Source organism: Spermophilus citellus, assembly GCF_964194105.1.
Source record: "Spermophilus citellus genome assembly, chromosome: 11".
Taxonomy (NCBI): domain Eukaryota; kingdom Metazoa; phylum Chordata; class Mammalia; order Rodentia; family Sciuridae; genus Spermophilus; species Spermophilus citellus.
In genome coordinates this window covers 73,071,877-73,093,566 of record NC_138192.1, presented here as the reverse complement: position 1 = coordinate 73,093,566, position 21,690 = coordinate 73,071,877, and the positions used below count along the sequence as shown (strand labels likewise).

Below are 21,690 nucleotides of genomic sequence, written 5' to 3'. Positions count from 1 at the left end.
TATGGTGCTGAGGATCAAACCCAAGGCCCCTCACGTGCTAGGCGAGTGCTCTACTGCCGAGCCACAACTCCAGCCCCCAAAATTCTTATTTTAAAAAAGATAATATAATATTAACCAACTAGTACATGTTTATTTTGGGGGCATGGATATTTATGGCCCTGATTGGAACATAGTAATGTCTTGCATTCAAAAGCTTAGAAGTACCAGTCATTCAGGAGAGCTACTTCAAAGGCCCTTAGAAGTTCTATCACCTGGTAGCTGTGTTCTGATCCTTTATCTTCATTGTTATCAACACAGGCCAAGCAGGTCTTCAGGTTTTCCTAGCTTCTGGGGAAATATTTCTAACACTTCAAGGCTAATATGATCATACTTTTTGGTCGGTAGCTTATTCTATTTCTTGTTTGAATTTTAAGAGCTGTTCCAAAATTTCAAAATATTAAAATATCAGTATTTTAGAAGTGACTTTTGGAACTAAGATGACTTGGAAATTCAGCTATGACTATGGATGCTCTGTGACATCTCAAAATCAGAGACTCCCTTCTGATGGTTTATTCATGCCCATGGCGTGATTAGTACTAAATGTTCTTTGACAAGTGTTAAGTTAACCAAGCAGGCCCATAAGGCATATTACCTGGGGTTACACTGAGAACCTGTCTCCTACAACAGCTTCACTCTTAAGAATGTTCCCAAGAAGATGGGATTCCAGCTTTATGTTGCCATTTCTGGTTTCTTCCAATGACTTTAGGAAACAAGAATGGTGTTCACCCTAGGAAATCCAAAGGATGCTTAATGGAAAACATCAGCATGAGAGATCACAAACCTTCCACAGCCATACCAGCTGCAGCTGTAGGATACCAGCTGGGGTTAGGAGTCAGTGATTGTTTACCTCTGTGGCTGTTCCTAATTTTGAAGCATGGCTTTTCTAACTTTTCTATCTTTTGGTCAGTTGAAATAAAAGTTTAGCTTTAGTTTGCATTAAAGACCAGGAGGGTAGTTTTATTAAGTGGTTTTTTGTTGTTGTTGTTGTTCACTCATCCTGCAAGGCATTTGAAGTGGGGTTATTTTCCTGACTGAGGGAGTGTCTCTTCCCGCTGCCCCAGGTACTCAGATTTGGAGGGTCGCCATCGGCACACAGTGTATGACGGGACGCTGCCTCATCCCTTTGCTATTACCGTTTTTGAAGACACTATTTACTGGACAGACTGGAATACAAGGACAGTTGAAAAGGGAAACAAATATGATGGATCAGATAGGAAGGTGCTGGTGAACACCACACACAGGCCCTTTGACATCCATGTGTACCATCCGTACCGGCAGCCAATTGGTGAGTGAGTAATGGAGGAGTTTGGCAAGGTTGCTTTGGGTTGCGTGGTATCATGATTCCTTCTTTAAGCACAAATACCATGATTTACAAATATCACGATTTACTTGTTAATGTTTCCTTCAAAAACACGCTGAATATTGGGAGTATGCAGATACCTTTAGAATTTATCCTCTAACCCTACTTTTGAGTATTGTTTTTGTTTTTTGATACTGAACCCAGGGTCTCACAAGGCAAGTGAATTACCACTGAGCTTCATCCCCAGCTCCAGGAAGGATGCAAATAACTTCTTTTTCTGAAAACTTTTCCTATTCTTAAAGAACAATTTGGGGGTTTTCATTTGTTTTTGATGCGATTTTCTTGTTGTTACATTGCCATAGTTACTTCATCTAGTTTCATAGGAGGATTGAAGTATTTTAAAATGAATTAAAAATATCATGATATTTCAACCCTAACTACTTAAAGAAGCACCTTTGCAAAATAAGGAAGGGCGTTTTCTTATCTAACCATAATATAATTTTCATGCCTAAGAAATTAGCAATCATCCCTTAATACCAAGATCACCTTAGAGAAGGTGTTTAAAAGAAAATCATAGTCATTACAAACACTTATTAAATGTCTATTTGCATATGATGTTGCATTATATAACAAACAAATGTTATTCCTATATTGAAGATAATAATGGCAAGAACAGCTCACTTTAGTTTCTCCTAAATAAGAGGATCTGCTTTTCTTGTGATCTTGTATTCCTCTTCATGTAGTGAAAGTCATTTGGTGACTTAGAGATAGTCTAGCAAATGTCTGGAGGATGCCTTGGGGACAGGCTGGCTTTTCTGGGTCTGCTTTGTTGTGAGTGATGTCTTGCCAACACAGATGACAAACTTGGAAGTAAGGAAAAATGAGAAGGAACAAAATAAAAGTATTCAGATATTTTCTTTCTGGAAGATGATATTCTTCATATTATTTTACTAGAAGATCAGGTTAGTCTTCACCTCCAACAGATGACTCAGAAACCTAGTGTGGACACTGCTCATGTAGCCACCCATGTCACTCATGGTCAGACTTTTGCTGCCTGTGTCTTTAGGACAAAGGAGGCATCGGCCGCACGTTAAAACTCTTGCTCAGGTTCTGGTACGTGAATGTAAGCTCCCCCAAGGACTTCCAGAAACATGTCTTTTCTAGCAGACTTCAGTGAGCATGTCACTTCTGGTAACACATAAGTGCATTTTCTCAAAGCACAAGGTTGATGCTTCTATAACTCTACCATCTGTCTAATTTAGAAACTTTGGGTAAAGGATAAAACTAGGATTATGATTTTTCCTTCTTTCTAAGAGGTGATGAGTCCAGTTGTCAAGCTGGATAATTAGCCAATCCATACCGGACACTCTCTTTAAGCAAATGAACATCTATTTTCTCCCTTTTCCCCTAGTGAACAATCCCTGTGGTACCAACAATGGTGGCTGCTCTCATCTCTGCCTCATCAAGGCAGGAGGAGGAGGATTCACCTGCCAGTGTCCAGATGACTTCCAGTCCCTTCAGCTGAGTGGCAGAACCATCTGCCTGCCCATGTGCTCTAGCACCCAGTTCCTGTGTGCTAATGGTGAAAAGTAAGGTGTCCTTTCCCCTCTCCCCACTTAGGCAAGTTGAACTTGGAGGCTTTAGGGATGGGGGTTCTTCATGAACCAAGGTTTTGGCTAATTACTTTGTTTTATGAGGAACACACCAAGACTTTCGGTCTTTAATTTCAGATAATTCCTCTCATGAACAGAAGGAATTGGCTAACCAAAATGATAATGCTTATGTGGGTTGGTTTTTGTAGAGAAAAAGGAAACTATTTCTTATTTCTAATAAATTGTCCTGAGTGTTAGGGCCAGAGTATACCTAACTATCTAATGAAAATAGCCTTCAAGAGGGACAGAAGTTCCCCATTTTTGCCACCTTTATACAGTGCTACCTCCTTATTTACCTATGTCAGTGGATCCAGGATTATAGTTTGAGTCCACTTTTGATCATCTGTGTTTGCTGTGAGATATGGTTGCAGGTTATTTCCATAACAAACCATTGATAATTCAGAGAGTGAGTAGAGTCAGAGAGTGAGTAGAGAGAGATGTTAATGCAAATCATAGCATCTAAGATGTAACAGCAGACTATTTTGGTTCCTAGATAGAATATGTGAGATTACAAATCTAGCGTACTCTTCATGACGTGGGCACTTAATGGTTATTTGGGTCCTCCAGTTTCCCAGCCAATCCCTGATGTCTTATACCACCTTGGCAGGCAATCTCATCACCACTTCTAGAACCACAGCTCACAAAAACACACACTTTATTGTTCATTGTGGAAGGAATTTAATTATCATATCCAAAACATATTTTCAGTTTATTTCGGTCTTAACACACCTGTGCTATCTCACTGAGTTATCTTTTTTTCTGAAAACACACCATGGTAACTGAGATTTAATGGATCCTCTTCCGGACAATGGGAGAACTCATGCATGTCATTGCTTGGGATTCGGTGTTGATTTCTTCTCTCCTGACAACTGTTGCTCACTGCCACCCCAGTGCTTTTTTTTTTCTTTTTTCTTTTTTTTCATGCAGGTGTATTCCTATTTGGTGGAAATGTGACGGGCAGAAAGACTGCACTGACGGTTCTGATGAATCTGCTCTGTGCCCACATCGATTCTGCCGGCTCGGACAATTCCAGTGCAAGGATGGCAACTGCACCAGCCCCCAGTCCTTGTGTAATGCTCACCGGGATTGCTCTGATGGGTCTGACGAAGACCAGGTTCTTTGTGGTGTGTTGAATTGCTTTACACCTCTTTTCCCCACTTCTATATTTGTGTACAATCATGATTTTCTAGGGTTTCCCTGAATGTCAGAAGATGAAAACTGGTTCAAAGTGTTAGGAGGAAGGTCAGGACCCACCCTAGGTCTATGTCTACAGAGCTTTAAAAATAGGAATTCTAAGGTCTTTAAAGAACAAATGTTTGAGGTAGATATTCTAGATTGGTGTTTCTTTACCACGTGTTAGGGCATAGAACCCTCCTTGAGAGCAATTTCTTACTCCCATTAAAAGAAGAACTCTCAATTGCAATATTTATTTTCATTTTCACTTAGAAATGCAAAAAAAAAAAATCCCCCAATCCACTGCTGCTCAGTTAAAAACCACACACCAACAATAGCAACACACAGGAAGCTTGAAGACCATTATTCATAGGGTAACAAAGACAGGAGAGATTAGCAGGACAGGGGATTAGCAGACCCTTGTTAAGTCCCTGTCTCTTAATTCTGTATGCAAGAGAGTGATATTTAAGAACTTGGAAGACAGTAATAGACAAAGGTATAACTACTCACATCAAAGTAGCACTGGTTGATAATAGGCATGTTAGGATGTAAGTCCTATGAAAAGAAATTATGATTGAATTCTCCTGTTTGCATTAGAGTAAATTAAAGAGATTTCATATTTTTTTTTTTGTACCAGGGATTGAACTCAGGGGGTACTTAACCACTGAGCCAGATCCCCAGCCCTATTTGGTATTCTATTTAGAGACAGGGTCTCACTGAGTTGCTCAGCAAGTTGCTTTTTGCTGAGGCTGGTTTTGAACTCTCCATCCTCCTGCTTCAGCCTCCCGAACCACTGGGATTACAGGTGTGTGCCACTGTGTCCGGCAGGAGCTTTCATTCTGGATGCCAAGTAAGCTGATATCCAAATGTCACCCCTTACAGAGAACCACCGGTGCGAATCCAATGAATGGCAGTGTGCCAACAAACGCTGCATCCCAGAGGCCTGGCAGTGTGACTCAGTGAACGACTGTGGGGATAACTCGGATGAAGACAGCTCTCACTGTGCCAGCAGGACCTGCAAGCCAGGCCAGTTTAGGTGTGACAATGGCCGCTGTATCCCTCAGTCCTGGAAGTGTGATGTTGATAATGACTGTGGAGATTTTTCTGATGAGCCCATCAATGAATGCAGTAAGTTTCTTGGGGAAGACTCCCTGCATGACCAGAGCAGGGAGAACCTTTGTGTGCATCCAGAAGGGTCATGGAATCCCTCACTCAGCTCCGTGAGTGGCTCCCTCTGGGTTCTCCCTGCAAACTCTGGCAAAGTATGGTCGAATGTCTGACAGTTTGAACTAGAAAACCATAAGACGTTCTCTTCCTGAAGTCTCTGAGGCTGCCTCTTGATACAATGTATGTCTGCCCACCCAGAATATTACATTTTGTATATCTAGTACTTCTCACCTGAGGACCTTGAGGCAGAGAAGGTTAGGGTTAACCAGGCCCCATTCTACAGATGAAGAATGAGGCTCATATTAAGTGGATGATCAGTGGCTGCCCTACTACCTCAACTCAGGTTTTTAACTTCAAATCCAGTCCTTTTGTACCCCCTACAAATTTACATTATAGAATAAATGAGGGGTACTGAGACTGAGGACTCTGTTAACAGATCACCTGTCACTGGAGTCAGTCTTGTTGGTAACACGGTGATTGTGGCTTGTCAGCACCTCCCGTCCTCAGTATGACAACAGAAAGGTGTTTTTGGTGGCATTTCCCAGCGGGACTGACACTTGGACCTGACTTTGCTGTCTCCTCTCTTTCAGTGAGCTCTGCCCACAGCTGTGACAACCACACAGAGTTCAGCTGTAAGACGAACTACCGCTGCATCCCGCAGTGGGCCGTGTGCAACGGGGCGGATGACTGCAGGGACAACAGTGATGAGCAGGGCTGTGGTAGGAGGCCTGCAGGGAAGGGGGAGGGGAAAGGGCTGTGTTTTCCCACGTCATCATTTTTTGTTTCCCTGAGAAAGGATTGCTCATTGATGCTTCTAATGGCACTTTGCATTTTTGTAGCATTTTTAGAGTTATTGAGGGAATTTAATTTATATCATCTGAAATGACTTCCAATCCCAAAGGATGCTATAATTGAGAAAGACATTATTAAGATATTATGAATTTGTGTTATTTCTCCCAAATGTGGAATCCTTATTCAGACTGGACAAATTTAAATAATTTCTCTGATCTTATGGATTGATTGAACTTTGTGGAAGGGGGGAGGGAAAAAAGACTCTGTATTGCCAAATTAGAATCTTTCTTACTTGATGATTTTTCATATTCTGAGTGTTTTTTCTTTCTGACTTGCCATATCATCCATTGGACAGCTATAGTCACATAGGCAACATGAAAAAAATTTATGGGCAAAAGATCAAATAAATCAATACAGGTTGTCAAAATCAGGCAAGTGTTCTAACTTGGAACAAAAGTGTCTGCATGTGTGTGTGTGTGTGTGTGTGTGTGTGCGCGCGCGCGCACGCGCGCGTGGTTTAGTTAGGAGAGAAATAAGGAAGAAATGGGTTGTTTTCATAACACTGAGTCTCAACCACTAAAAGCAAAGTGACTAAGATGTTCTATTGCCTACAGGTGACATTTTAACCTCCCAAGTCTCCATTGCAAATTCCTATTTTTTGGACAGTTTCAACAAAAAGGAGTTGAATTTAGCTTTAAGCAGTTAGGATGGGTTCAGCTTAGCTGAAAGGGATTTTGACAATGAATGGTGCCGGCATCCCTCTTTGGGAGCCTCAAGAACTTGGTAACAAAATTGTCAGACTGCCTCACAAGCAAGCCAATAAGGGCTACTTTGTGCAGGGCTACCTTGTGCATTTCTTGCTTTACGGAGTCCTTGCGATGACTGTGCTTTTCAGAGGCAATGACATGCAATCCTTCGGGAGATTTCCGCTGTAAGAATCACCAGTGTGTCCCTCTTCGCTGGAAATGTGATGGGTACAATGACTGTGGAGACAACTCAGATGAAGAGAACTGCGGTGAGTGTCTTTACGTGTCACCGGGACAGGGAGGTGCTCTTTGTCCATATCCGACCTGCTGTGCCATTCTTCCTCAAATGGTGGCCCAGCAGCTGCTTATGCTGGTTGGTGTATTTCTCCTTTTCTAACTATACACATCAGTGTCTCTTCCTGAGATGCTTATTATAATCAAGCTGTGGGAGGATGGTATTTATTGAAGATTATATTTTTGTCTGTTGAATTTCTTTACTCACCTTCTCTTCCAAAAATAACTTGAAGTAACTTATGATAAAGGACTAATGTAGTAAGAAAATAGAAAATCAGGACCAAGAGAAGTAGAGGAAGGAAAGGTGTTAAGACCTGCTTCTCAGCTCTTTCCCCCAAATGGCCCTGCAACAGAGAGGAGAAACTCATGTTTGAATGGCATCCTTCCTGGAGAAGCTCTTTTAGGAGGGATCATAGCTAAATATCAGGTCAGGCTTTAGTTTTTCTTTTCTAAGTGAAGGTGTGACTGCAAGGAATTGGACAGGGAGGTTGAGGCAAGGCAGCCCAAGGGCTGGATCCCACTATACCAAATGGTCAGACCAGAATAATTGAGTGTGTTTTCCAAACAACTTTCATGAAGCCTTACCCTGAGCATTTATAATATATACTCAATTTCCAATTTTTCTAATATGAAATACATTTCATCTTTAGTTACCTTTTGGAAGTAAGAAGTGGTCACCATTTGCCATTTGCAGTTGAGAAAATTAGGATGTTGATTATACCTGCAGCTCAAAACTTGTTATGCAACAGGGAGGTCCCAGTGGCATTTTATTGGTTTGACCCCCAGCACCAGAGAGAGAAAGATATGAGAGAAGGGGCATGGGAAAGAGAGAGATTGTCTAAAGATTCATGAAATAAAAAAGTATCTTAAGGTCCAAGCACCTTTGGATAAACCTCTTAAAGGCTATTCTTTACACACTTAAAGCTGAGGTAGAAAGGTCTAGTTTTGGAAGAGAAAGGATTGGGCATTGGGGGAAGAGTGTGTGTGTGTGTGTGTGTGTGTGTGTGTGTGTGTGTGTGTTGGGGGGGGGCGCGGGGGCTAGTTCCTAGCCTATTTCCCTGAGTGACTCCCAGAGCACCCTGATGGCCATGTGGCTTTCTCTTTCAGCTCCCCGGGAGTGCACAGAGAGCGAGTTTCGATGCGCAGATCAGCATTGCATTCCTTCTCGATGGGTTTGTGACCAAGACAATGACTGTGGGGACAACTCGGATGAGCGGGACTGTGGTAAGTGTCAGGGGTTTTTGAGAGGCTTATAGTGGACTCCCACACTGTGACAGTAGGGACTTTGAACTAGTGTTGATAAGGCTTTTTAGAGTAAAATGGCTTTTGTGTAATTTATGCAGTATGTAAACCTTAGCATTACATGGTATATTCCACTCTGTATTTTCTATGCTTTTTAAAACTTAAACAAGAGAAAATATGAAGCCATTTAAAAAATTTTTTATTTGTTCTTTTTAGTTATAACTGACAGTAGACTGTATTTTGACATATCATACATACATGGAATGTAACTTCCCAATTTTTGTTGTTGTACATGATGTGGAGTTACACTGGTTTTGTATTCATATATGAACATAGGAAAGTTATGTTTGATTCATTCCACTGTCTTTCTGATTCCCATACCCGCCTCCTGCTGTCCAATCCAGTGAACCTCCACTCCTCCCTCCCCTTCACTGACTGTGAGTCAGCATCCACATATCAGAGAGAACATTTGGCATTTTTTTTTGTTTTGTGATCAGCTTATTTTACTTAGCATAATAGTCTCCAGTTCCATCCATTTACTGTCAAATGCCATAATTTCATTCTTCTTTATGGCTGAGTAATATTCCATTGTATATATGTGCCACATTTTCTTTATCCATTTATCTTTCATAGAGTACCTAGGTTGGTTCCATAGCTTAGTTTTCAGGAATTGAGCTGTTATAAACATTATGTGGCTATGTCACTATAGTATGCTAATTTTAAGTCCTTTGGGCATATACTGAGGAGTGGGATAGCTGGGTCAAATGGTGGTTCTATTCCACATTTTCTGAGGAATCTCCATACTGCTTTCTAGAGTGGCACCAATTTGCAGTTCCACCAGTAGAGTATATCTTTTTCCCACATCCTCACCAACATTTTTTGTTACTTGTATTCTTGATAATTGTCATTCTGACTGAAGTGAGATGAAATCTCTGTGTGGTTTTGATTTGCATTTCTATAATTGCTAAAGATGTTGAACATTTTTTCATATATTTGACCAGTTGTATTTCAAGTTTTTTGAGTTCTTTACTATTCTGGAAATTAATGCTCTATTTGAGATTCAGGTGTTAAAGATTTTCTCCCATTCTCTAGGCTCCCTCTTTATATTATTGATTGTTTTTTTTTTTTTTTGCCATGAAGAAGCTTTTTAGTTTGATACATCCCATTTGTTGATTCTTGATTTTACTTCTTGCATTTTGGAGCCTTGTTGAGGAAGTCTGTTCCTAAGGCAAAATTATGGAGATTTGGGCCTACATTTTCTTCAAGTAGGTGTGAGGTTTCTGGTCTAATGCCCATGCCCTGATCACTTCAAGTTGAGTTTTGTGCATGTTATGAGAGATAGGGGTCTAATTTCATTCTGCTATGTATAGATTTCCAGTTTTCCCAACACCATCTTTTGAACAGGCTATCTTTTATCCAATGTGTTTATGGCACCTTTGTCTAGTATTTATCCACATAAATTTTTTCCCTGTGTCTTCTATTCTGTACTCTTGGACTTTATGTCTGTTTAGGTGCCAATACCACGCCATGTTTGTTACTATAGCTCTGTAGTATAATTTAAGGTTTGGTATTGTGATGCCTCCTGCTTCACTTCTCTTGCTAAGATTGTTTTGGCTTTTCTGGGCCTCTTATTTTTCCCAAATGAATTTCATGACTGCTTTTTCTGTTTCCACGAAGGACATCACTGGAAACTTAATAGGAATTGCATAAAATCTGTGTAGTGGTTTTGGAGGTATGGCCTTTTTGACAATATCAATTCTGCTTATCTAAGAACATGGGAGATCTTTCCCTCTTCTAAGGTCTTCTTCAATTTCTTTAGAGTTCTTTAATTTTTATTGTAGAGTTCTTTCACCTCTTTTGTTAGATTGATTCCCCAATTTCTTTTTTTTGAGGCTATTGTGAATGAGATAGTTTTCCTAATTTCTCTTTCGGTTGTTTCATCACTGATATATAGGAATGAAATTTATATTTATGGGTGTTAATTTTATATCCTGCTAGTTTGCTGAATTCATTTTTGAGTTCTAGAAGTTTTCTAGTGGAGTTCTTGGGTCTTCTAAATATAGAATCATGCCATTGGCAGATAGTGATAGTTTGAGTTCTTCTTTTCCTATTTGTATTCCTTTAATTTCATTCTTCTGTCTAACTGCTGTGGCTAGAGTTTCCAGGACTATGTTGAATAGAAGTGGTAAAAGAGGGCATCCCTGTTCTAGTTTTTAAGGGAATACTTTCATTTTTTTTTTCCATTTAGAATGATCTTGGCTGTGGGTTTAGCATACATAGCTTTTACAATATTGAGGTTTGATCCTACTATCCCTAGTTTTTTTTTTTATGTGTTTTGACATGAATGGATGCTGTATTTTGTCAAATTCTTTTTCTGTATCTATTGATAAACGTGTGATTCTTGTCTTTAAATCTACTGATGTGATGAATTATGTTTATTGATTTCCATATGTTGAACCAACCTTGCATGCCTGGAATGAACCCCACTTGATCATGGTGCACTAATATGAAGCCATTTTTAAGTCCCGTTTTAGTTTAGACATCCCTTGGAGCAGACTTTAATCTACCTGGGTCTTGTAAACATACACATACCACACACTGGTCTTCCAGGTATTCCACAAGGTCTCCTTTATGTAGAGGTCAAAGTATTGGGAGGAGAATCCTCAACACCAAATAATTGCTATAGCTTTTTATGGATTAAATGTTGGGTCTGAGGAAAATCAGGGAACATTGAAAATTGGAGAAATCTGCTACCTGAGGAAAAGCTGAAGATCTGGAGATTAGTTAATAGTGGGGAGATAGGTACTTCTGTCTCCCTGTTGAGTGGAGCAAGTGTGAGTTTGAGAGTCTACTCACCTGCCAGCCACAGCTGAGGGTGTGCTGTGCGCTGCTGTCGGGGCGTGGGTAGGAATGTGATGAAGCACTCATCACTCTCCATGTCCCTCATACTTGTTGAAAATGACAAGGCCTCCGGGAATGACATTCTTTTCTCCTCAGAGCTGAAGACCTGTCATCCTGAACATTTTCAGTGTGCCAGTGGACACTGTATTCCCAGCCAATTCAAATGTGATGGAAGAGCTGACTGTTTGGACGCCTCTGATGAGTCCACTTGCCGTAAGTCCCTGACACCTGTGGTTCTGCTCACCTGAGAATGTGCAGCAGGTGGTTTAGACACCTGCTAGCTACTACTCCTTACACAGGGACACTCAACCACTGAGCCACATCCTCAGTGTTGTGTTTTATTTAGACACAGGGTCTCACTGAGTTGCTTAGTGCCTCACTTTTGCTGAGGCTGGCTTTGAACTCTCAATCCTCCTGCCTCAGCCTCCCAAGCCACTAGGATTATAGGCATGCCCCACTGTGCCCAGTGATAATATCTTGAATAGAGAATATATTAAGTCATCTGTGTTACCAAAGTGTGTCTCTATTATTAACTACTATGCTAATCATTAATTAGATTAAAAACATTTCAGATAAAGAAAATTCAGGCAACGAGTAGACCAGTATAAAGGACTTGGGTTGAGTGTTCCAGGATGAATTAGGAAGAGTAGGATATTACAGCAGAAGTGAGGGGGAAATAGCAGGAAAGCTTTCCCAAATGAATGAGTTCATTTGTCTTATGATTTGAATGTGTCTCCCCACACCTACAGCAACTCGCTTTCCCAATGGTACATACTGCCCAGCTGCCATGTTCGAATGCAAAAACCATGTTTGTATCCAGTCCTTCTGGACCTGTGATGGCAGTGATGACTGTGGCGATGGTTCTGATGAAGAACTTCACCTGTGCTGTAAGAGGGAGAAGAGTGGGTGGAGAGGAGGTGGTGGGGTCCGGCAGAAGCTGCTGTTCTTTACATGCAGTGTGTGATCTTGGGGGACAGTTTTGCAATTTTTGAGGACTAGATGAATGATGGGTATTGGTGCAATGTCACTTGGTCTTCTTGCTTCAGTTCTGTAACCTGAGAACACTGGGCCAACATCCACGATTTTAAACGTTTTGTGGCCTTAGGAAACAATTTCTTCAGAAGAGATTTTACCTGGACACTCAGTGTGCCTGAATAGTGACAGGTCTGCTGGTTTGAAGTCAAGGAGGGGCAGGAGGGAGATTGTGACTGTTCTGCTCCATTCTAATTTTAGTGCCCCTTGAAATACTCACTCCAAATCCCTAGAGCTTCCTGGAGTACTTTAGGAACTTTTGAGACTTTGTCCTTTAAGTTACTTCCCTTTAATGTCATAATTCTAAGACCATCAAGTCCCTGTTGTTATGTGATACACATTTATTTTTCAAACCGGTGAATTTCAGGTATGGGGCAGAATCAATGGGGGAAGACTGTCCTGGTCTCATGTGTCCTGGCCTCAGCCTTGGCTCAGGCCTAATGAGGTGGAATCTCTAAGGATGGGGTGTTTTTTAAAGCTCCTTACCTTTTTAGTTTAGTCACTATTGGCTTTAACAAAATGAATGAAAATAGAAATTATTTCAACCAACTGGTCACATGCTTTGAATCATAGTAGAAAAGCTAGGACCTTAGTTCTTAAAGTGTCTTCCGTGGACTAGGAATATCATTGTCATCTGAGAAATGCAAATTCACAGGTCCCACCAGCCATGGGGCTGATAGTCTATGTCTGCATGAATGAGACTTCCAAGTAATTCTGATACAAGCTAAAATTGAAGGACTTTGTATAAATAAAATTATCCGTGCCGGAGAAGGGATCCCTAGAAACCTTCGTGCTGGAGCACTCACAGAGCTAGTTGCCAGTCTGACTTGGCTACCTTTGTCTTCTGAAGTTCACATCACCTCTTCTACTCTTTCTTATGGTACATCAGAGTATTTCTTTCCCTCAAGTATGTACATGTCACAGTGGCATTCCAACACCTTTTTTGGCCATCTCTTTCATTGTTGGAAGCTAGCTATTTTTTATTTTGTTTATTATTTTGTTTCTTATTTTGGTGCTTCTTGAAAAACATATTAAGCCATGTAAAGTTTTCAAGGAAGTCCTTAGCAAGCAACTTCTTTTCATAAGCCAAAATGCCATAGCTAGTCAAATTATAGTTTGGATAGGTGGTGACACACCTGTATTTTGACAATAATTAGCACTGCTCTAATGTTGCCTTAACCCTTCACAGCAAATAATTCTTGGAGATGGTTCTATTAATACTTCCAAGAACCAATACTCAGATCTGACTATTTCCCCTCCACGAACCCATCTTTTTACAAGTTTCTCCTCTTGATCTCTATGTGTGGCGTCAAGTCAGAAGGAAAATCAAATAGCCCAGGTCCTCTATGTGAAAGAAGATGCACATGTATACAGAGTTCACTGAATTTGTGGCATGGGCAGAGAAGATCATGTCCCCTGTACCCCACAAATGAGGAACCCGGGTACTACCCTTAGTTTCTTCACAGCTATGTTAGCAGCAGCTGGAGGTCTCAATCTGGACCATAAAATGAGTCAGGATTTCATGGTGAGATTCACCATTAAATTTAAGAAGTGAGGGAATTCAACAAGGAACATCCATCACAGGGTTAAAACTTCATGAAGACTTCATGCTCTAGAGACTCTATGAGAACAGCAGTAGCCAGAAGGATTGAACAATGAATGGCCCCCACACTACTGGGAAGAGAGCCCCATGTGGTCCCATTGGCCTCTCATGACCTCTGCTTCTTCCTCACTCTGCACTCCCGCCAGGAACCTTTATAAAGCTTCCCAAACCTGCCATGCTCCTCTCTGATTGAGAATCATCCTCTTATGACCCTTCCTTCCTGTGCCATGTGACAGATCCCCCAGTAGGTGCTTCTCAGATATAACAGAACAGTCAATGGGTGAAGGGCTGCTTTTCTGCTACAAGTTCCATGAAGACAAGAACCATGTTTTTCTGTCCCTCCACGTGTTTAGTGCTTGGTGCTGTGCCTTGGTGTGTGCTGGACACTCATAATGTATTTGCTGATTGATTTAATCAAATGAGCAAATGAATGAACAAAACAAGCCTGTGCTGGTCTAGTGTGGCAGTTTTAGGTATTGACATTCTTTTTCTCCTCTTCACTTGCAATTTAATTTTTCCACCTTTTTCTTTTTTTAATTTTTTTTTCAGTCAATGTTCCCTGTGAAACACCCCATCGTTTCCGGTGTGACAACAGTCGCTGCATTTATGCTCAACAACTGTGCAATGGTGTGGATGACTGTGGAGATGGAACCGATGAGAAAGAGGAGAACTGTAAGAAAAGGGAGAAGGAGACACTAAGGGCCCATCCCAGCAGGGACTGTGTGTCAGAGAGGCTGTTGACAACATTGCAACATTCAGCTTTATAGGATATAATCAAATCCCAGAGTGGGGAAAAAAAGTAGTGGTAAACTAACTCTTCCCAAGGAACAGAGTTTTAGGAGTTTTAGTAGGTTTAGCTGCTGCTCTCCATCACAATTAGGTGTCCTTCCTAAAATTATGCCACCAGGAGCCCCTGGTCTTCATGGATGCCAAGGCAGGTGAAGAGAGAAATGGTGAGGGCATACAGGTTTTTGACTTCCCAGGTCTGGAAGTGACAGACATCACTTGAGCTCAGTTGATTGGTCAGAACTAGTCACATGGCCCCAATCTAACTACAAAGGGCATTGGGAAATGCAGGGAAGCATAGTGAGCATCAATTATTTCCATCACAATTTACCCTTGTGCCACAAAATATCCCTTTATACTCCCCCTCCCTCACACACACAACAAGCTTCATCCGTCCCTACGTGACATAACTCATAGTCTCATTCAGTAACTGAAACCCAGGAGCTCTGGGTAATGGACCTTAGTGACTCCATTAATTCCAGAAGGGGTTCCTCTTGGTGTGGTGACCCACAGACTAATACCCTAGTTTTACCATTCACAGTAGATAGTGGTGGAACAGAGAAAGCATAGCAGAAATAGATGTTTCCATTGGAATGAATGAATTAATGACTCCTTGAAATTACTTGTCTGTAGCAGTTCTGAAATACTCTGAAATGATATAGGCATGTGTCATGGGTGACATCTGATCTGTATGTTGTCAGTATTAGCAGTAGCACTGCTTTCACTCTCAAAAGCACACTGGCATGGAGAGTACACAATAGTGCCACCCTCTGCAGATACTGGGAAAGGCCCCTACAGGTCTTGGAGCTGCTCTGGGAGAGGAGCTCCTATGCCCATTTTTCCTTAATGCTTTCATTCTACTTTTTATCAGTTTTCCTTGTTCATTTTCCTCTTCTAATGAAGAAGGAAGGGGGGAATATGCCCTCCTTAGGGACAGTACAGTTTTCTAAACCTGCTTCTTACATGTAGAATGTTGGGTTCAAGAGTGTTTTTTTTTTTTTTTTAAATCTCAGTCAGTCATATTATTTTAGTTTATTTGATCATCAGTATCTCTCAGGAACTAGCAGGCATTTGAACTCGTTGCTTCTGGTCAGTTCTAAAATTTAATGATTTCACCTAGAGTTCCTTTTGAGACCTTGCTCTTAAATCTGCCTTGTTTCTTTGCATGCTTTCTGTTACACACCTCAATATCAACTGATGGTCACTTATACTCAGGCCATCTAAAAAAAACAAACGGGCAGTCATTTTATCCATCTAAGATGTTTTACTGGGCCTTTGTGTCTCAAAACCTTTTAAACATCAGACTTTTAATTAACTTTCCCACACTGCAAATTTCTGGGCTTAATTTCCTTTCATTTCTGCTTACTAATCAGCCAATTTCCCCCTGAGCTTCTCTCTTTCTTATACTACCTGGTCAAATTCAGGTAATTGCAACCAGTGCACATTGCTAACATTCTGTCTTCTTGTCTCTCTTCTTAGATCCTCAAGTTCAGTAAGCACGCAAGCTTCCTTCCAGATCTTCTGTGGTATACCCTTCCCACATGCTTTGCCATTGCAGAACATTCATCTCCATCTTTTCTGCCTCCAATATCAGTTTCCTCATTGCTTGCCTTCTGTTAAGCCAATGTCAGATATTTTAGGTTTTTGCTTTGGAAATACTCTTCTCTCATCACTCTGCTGTAGCTGCTGCAACCAACAAATCTCAAAGTCTCAGTGGTGGAACATAACAGAGACTTCCTTTTCATTCATGGGAAGGCCAGTGTGGTTTGTACAGCTCTCCACCCTTTGTTTTGCCACCTGTCACATGGCTTCCAAGATTGCTTCAGGAGCATAAGAGACAGAGAGGTCCATGGGCTTTTAATTGATTCTGCTCAAAGGTGACACATGTCACTGCCAACTCACTTACCACTGGCTAGAACTACTCCCATGGACATGGTCCCAAACTGGATGAAAGGAAGACTGGAAAATGTAGGGAAGCATATATTTATTTGGTGAGCAATAACTGTTTCTACCAGAGGGAAGCATCTTGTTTCATCTTCATGTTTTAACTTTAACTTGTTTTTAAATTACAGGCAGAAAACCAACCCCTAAACCTTGTACAGAAAATGAATTTAAGTGCAGCAATGGAAATTGTATTTCACAGCAGTATGTATGTGATGATGTTGATGATTGTGGTGACCGTTCAGATGAAACAGGCTGCAGTAAGTTAACACTTATTTTTGTGCTTCATTGTGGTAACTTAAGTTCACCTAATTAAAACATATAATAGCATAAAGTGGGTGATGACCATGTACTTCTCTTGAGTTTACTTTGTGCTCCAACCTGTGATCAGGCTCACAGCTACCTGTTATTGAGTATTTATCCTGTACCAAGGCTTTATGCTAAATATCCTATGTGGGTCAGGTGCAGTGAATCATGCCTATAATCCCAGGGGCTCACAGGGCTGAGGCAGGAGTATTGTTGAGTTCAAAGCCAGTGTCAGCAACTCAGCGAGGTACTAAGCAACTCAGCAAGACTCTGTCTCTAAATAAAATATAAAAAAGGGCTGGGTATGTGGCTTAGTGGTTAAGAGCCTGTAGGTTCAATCCCTGGTACAATAAACAAACAAACAAACAGATAAATATCCTACATGGGTTATCTCCATTTCATCCTTTTAAGACTCTTATGAGTTGGGTATTATCCATCGCCCCTGCTTTTTTTCCCCAGTACTGGGGATTAAACTCAGGGCCTTACTCATTCTAGGTACACTGTCTACTACTGAGCTACCTTCCCAGCCTATTATTCCTTTTTAAAAATATACAAATGAAGAAACCAGCTTAGACATTATATAAATTGGCCAGGATCTCACTGTGTCGAGATTGTGTCAAGATTTGAACTTCAGGGCACAGTTAGGATGAAGTTATAGGACCTCAAATTTGAGGAGGAAGCCCACAATTCCATGGAATTTCTGATTTTGTTGAGGACTCTTGGTGAACACTTGACCCAGAACATTTGCATCCTGGGAATCCTAATCATATTATAGATATTAGAGCTGGGAGAAGATTATAAAGTCTATACACATGAGACCTAGAGAGGTTTTGTGGCTTGTTCAAGGATATCTGAGCTAATAATAATTGTTGTGAATTTAGTAATGTGGATGAGACATGACTACCAGTCCTGCAGACATTTGGAAGATAATAGGGACTAATGCTATGAACAACTGTGGCATCGAGCTAGGCTGCTTATATGAATAGCCAAATTCTTAGACACAAGACAGGAATATAAGTCAGAGAGTGGCTCAAGAAGAAATAAAGTATGAATAGATATGTTTAGCAATGTGTAGTTGTTATAAGATCAGAATGGATCTTTATTGTAAAGCTTTTGTGAATATGGTGTGGAGTGTGTACTTCTGTATTCCATCAGATGCCATTGTGTTTTTTCTTTGGGAAGCGGGTGGTACTAGGGAGTCATTGTACTTTGTGGTTATTTTTCTTTTCTTGAAATTCGGTGGTTTTAGTCTATTTAAACTATATAAACTATTACAGTTATTGTACCCTAAGGGACCCTGAGATGTGGTTCAAGATCCTCTCATCAGATACTATGGAGGACAGAAATATAAATCTATTGGGATTTGAAAGAACTGAACCAGGAGATTCCACAGTTCCTTTGGCTAAAATATTTAGAAGCCTGTGACCAACAAGCAGGTGGATGCAACTTGACTCCTTTGTGGAGATAAACACCATGCCCCACTCCTTTATCTTTGTCCATCTTTGTCAGCTTCTCTCTAAGACTGAGGTTTGGGGGTAGATGGAGACTGAGGATGAAAGAAGCACACTGATAAGAATGACAAGGATGAAAGCCAGATGCCAGGGACAGACATTGGCAGAGACAGCACCATGGGCAACAGGGAGCAATGAAGTGCTTGGGTAGAGTCAGAACTGTGAAAAGCCTATCTGGGAGCATCTGGACCCAGAATGGCAGGGACCACATGAGCTATTCATATAGGCCCTATGAAAATAAAGTGTTGGTTGATTTAACTACAAAGGTTGTAAAATCTAGAAAACACAATAATAATTAAGAGTAGGGTCTGGGGTGAGGCTCAGTGGTAGAGCATGTGCTTAGAATGTGTAAGGCCCTGGGTTTAGTATTAAAAAAAAAAAGAAAAGAATTTGAATCCCATTACTAAGAGAGAACTATTCTGAAAGTCTTGTAAACTTTTGCTGTCTTTTTTTTTTGCACATATATGTGCACATAAATTTTTTGATATTGAACAAATTTAAAGAATATTCTATATTAAATAGTTTTACAATCTTTTTCTCCATTTTATTATAGATATTTCGTATGTCAGAGTATCATTTGAAGCCTTGAATTTTAATGACTGCATAAAAATCAATCATGTAAATAATCATAACTCATTGCTTCTAAGATGTATACTTATTTTTATATTTTAACATCTCTGAAACCAAGGTGCATCTTACAGTTGATAACATGCCATAGTGTAAGTTTCAGACTTCTTCTATTTTAATGTTACATAAAATAATGGTGCATCATCAGTGGTGTCTTAGATTTGATAAAATACACTATAACGTAATTTATTCCCTACTGTTGAATAGATATTTGAGTTGTTTTCAACATTTTCTTGCTGTAATGTTATGATCCTTAAATACAAGTCTTGTTTTATTCCTTCATGGGGGAGAGTTCATTAATGTGAAATAACTGGGTAAAAGAGTAAAAGACCTTTACTTTTATTTATTATTTTATGCTGTAGTGCTGAAGGGTCAGCCTTGCACACACTAGGCAAGCCCTCTACTTCTAAGCTACATCCCACTCCAGTATGAATATTTTTTTAAAACCTTGATATATATATTAGGTAGATAGATATAGATAGATAGAGAGATAGAGATATTATAAAGTTCCCTTCCATACATACTAACTTATGGTTCAAATAGCATGTATGACATGCTATTATATGACATGACTATGTATTTTATTGTACCCTGGGCAACACTTGATGTGTGTATAATGAATTGGTCAATATTTGGCAAATTATAGTCTTAAAACTATATAATTTCCCTTTATTTATAGTTTGGTTCTAATTTGAATCAGTGCTGTCTGTCTATCTAGATATAGGATGTTATAGATATAGGATGAGAGATAGCACAGTAGGTGGTGATAGTTGCAAAGCCATAGTTTTGGGTCCAGAATTGGGTGCTCTGAGGGTGAGCCTGGCAGAGTCTTATGAAACAGGAAAATCACCTCCAGGCTGTAACTTTACATACATTTGTATGAATGGCATTCAGGCTGTTCCCAGAAATTAGAATAAAAATGCACCCTGACCTCTGGAGGCTTCTGGAAAGGGATCCTCCCAAGATGCTTTACAGCTCTTCCCTCTGATACAACACTCAACTGTTTGGCTTGTGCCTTCCATTTGTCATGCTGGATTTCATTTTTCAGATATGGGAAAAGAAAGAACATGTGCTGAAAATCTATGTGAACATAATTGTACCCAGTTAAGTGAAGGAGGATTTATCTGCTCCTGTAGAACTGGGTTCAAAGCTGGTATTTTGGACAGAAACTCCTGTCAAGGTAGAGTATATTTCCTTCAGTCCTTATTAAGAGACTCTTATACTTTAAAAAAAAAGTATCTCTGGCTATTACCTTTTGTTAAACCACTATTTTATTCTCTTCATGGGGCTAAACTCATAGTTTGGGGGCATCAAAATACTCAAGAATGCCAATTGCTTTTCTTCCCTGCATGCCTAGCAAAATGCCTAGCAACTAGTGTGTGCGCAAAATATCTGTGAAATTGTGGTGAATAGTGAAGACCTTGGTGATGGTGGCTATTTATTGTCTCAGTGTATGATCAATTAAAGACAATCACCAGGCTTACTATCTTTATCTTGAGTCCAACAACACGTATTTATTACACACCTGTGTAGGTGATGCATGAATGAGATATAGAGTCGGAAAGAAGCATATCAAGAATATCAGTGATGAGTCTGATTCTAGGTGTCTTTTATTTTGTGAATTTGCTGTGTCTAATTTATGTGTCATACTTAAATGATTGTAAGAGTTCTTTTGCACGCTGACGCTTAAGAACTCAATTGAGAAAGCAAATCGATGACTGTTGTTCCTGAAACAAGTTGGCTGAGGGGAAGTGATACCAAAAATAACACTACAGATGCTTTCTGGGTGAAGAATTGCACTGCTTTTGTATGAAGTCACACAGCTTCAATTAAACCCTATCTCCATTGCTGATGAGCTTTGGGACTTTGGGCTTAATGATAGTCCATACTTCATACAGGTTTTGTTTTTTAAAAAATATATGAAATTAGAAAAAAAAACATGAGAATCAGCATCTGAACCTTAATAAGTGGTCTTCAAATGTATCATTGTTTATTTTCATCTGCACTCTTCTTGATTCTTGTTGCCTGTGAATATGAATTTAAACAAAAACAGGGTCTCTAAGGAATGGGTGGGAACAGATGTTGCATATTTGGTTTTATTTTGCCTGCAGACATCAACGAATGTGAGCAATTTGGGGTCTGTCCCCAGAACTGTCAAAATACCAAGGGAAGTTATGAGTGTTTCTGTGCAGACGGCTTCAGGTCGATGAGTACCCGCTACGGAGAACGGTGTGCAGCTGACGGTATGCTGGGCTCAAGTCACATCTGACAACGTTAGGGGGAAGCAAATGCCAATGAGCACCCCATACCAGGAGATGAACTCTCAGTCTTCCTGTTAACTGACCAGATACTTTTCTTCCAATACCTTCCCAGTTTCTGTTCTCCACTTCTCTCTTCACCTCTGTCAGTTTGAAATGCTAACTACAATCTCCCTCCAATACATAGGATTAAAGCAAGAGTCAGGTATTTTTTATAATTCTGGGTTTGGCCTCTTGTCTACCTTAATATAAATATTTCGAAAAGTGGACAAGATGTTACCCTCCAGAAGATTCCACTGCAGCAAGAGCTTGCAGGAGGG

At 40.3% G+C, this 21,690-nt stretch overlaps 1 protein-coding gene across 2 annotated transcripts in view; it reads left to right on the top strand.

Moving 5' to 3' along the window:
- The window catches only part of LRP2 (LDL receptor related protein 2), a gene marked incomplete at both ends in the record, with an annotated part of 198,841 nt that overhangs the window by 157,939 nt on the left and 19,212 nt on the right, over window positions 1–21,690 (top strand). For both annotated transcript variants that reach the window (XM_081262364.1, XM_081262363.1), the window contains 13 exons: window positions 1,101–1,324; window positions 2,751–2,928; window positions 3,919–4,115; window positions 5,047–5,292; window positions 5,922–6,050; window positions 7,019–7,138; window positions 8,271–8,387; window positions 11,403–11,519; window positions 12,056–12,193; window positions 14,491–14,613; window positions 16,800–16,928; window positions 20,161–20,292; window positions 21,224–21,355. In XM_081262364.1, the coding sequence (XP_081118490.1) occupies window positions 1,101–1,324; window positions 2,751–2,928; window positions 3,919–4,115; window positions 5,047–5,292; window positions 5,922–6,050; window positions 7,019–7,138; window positions 8,271–8,387; window positions 11,403–11,519; window positions 12,056–12,193; window positions 14,491–14,613; window positions 16,800–16,928; window positions 20,161–20,292; window positions 21,224–21,355 (1,982 nt within the window). The remainder of the gene's footprint in view (window positions 1–1,100; window positions 1,325–2,750; window positions 2,929–3,918; window positions 4,116–5,046; window positions 5,293–5,921; window positions 6,051–7,018; window positions 7,139–8,270; window positions 8,388–11,402; window positions 11,520–12,055; window positions 12,194–14,490; window positions 14,614–16,799; window positions 16,929–20,160; window positions 20,293–21,223; window positions 21,356–21,690) is intronic.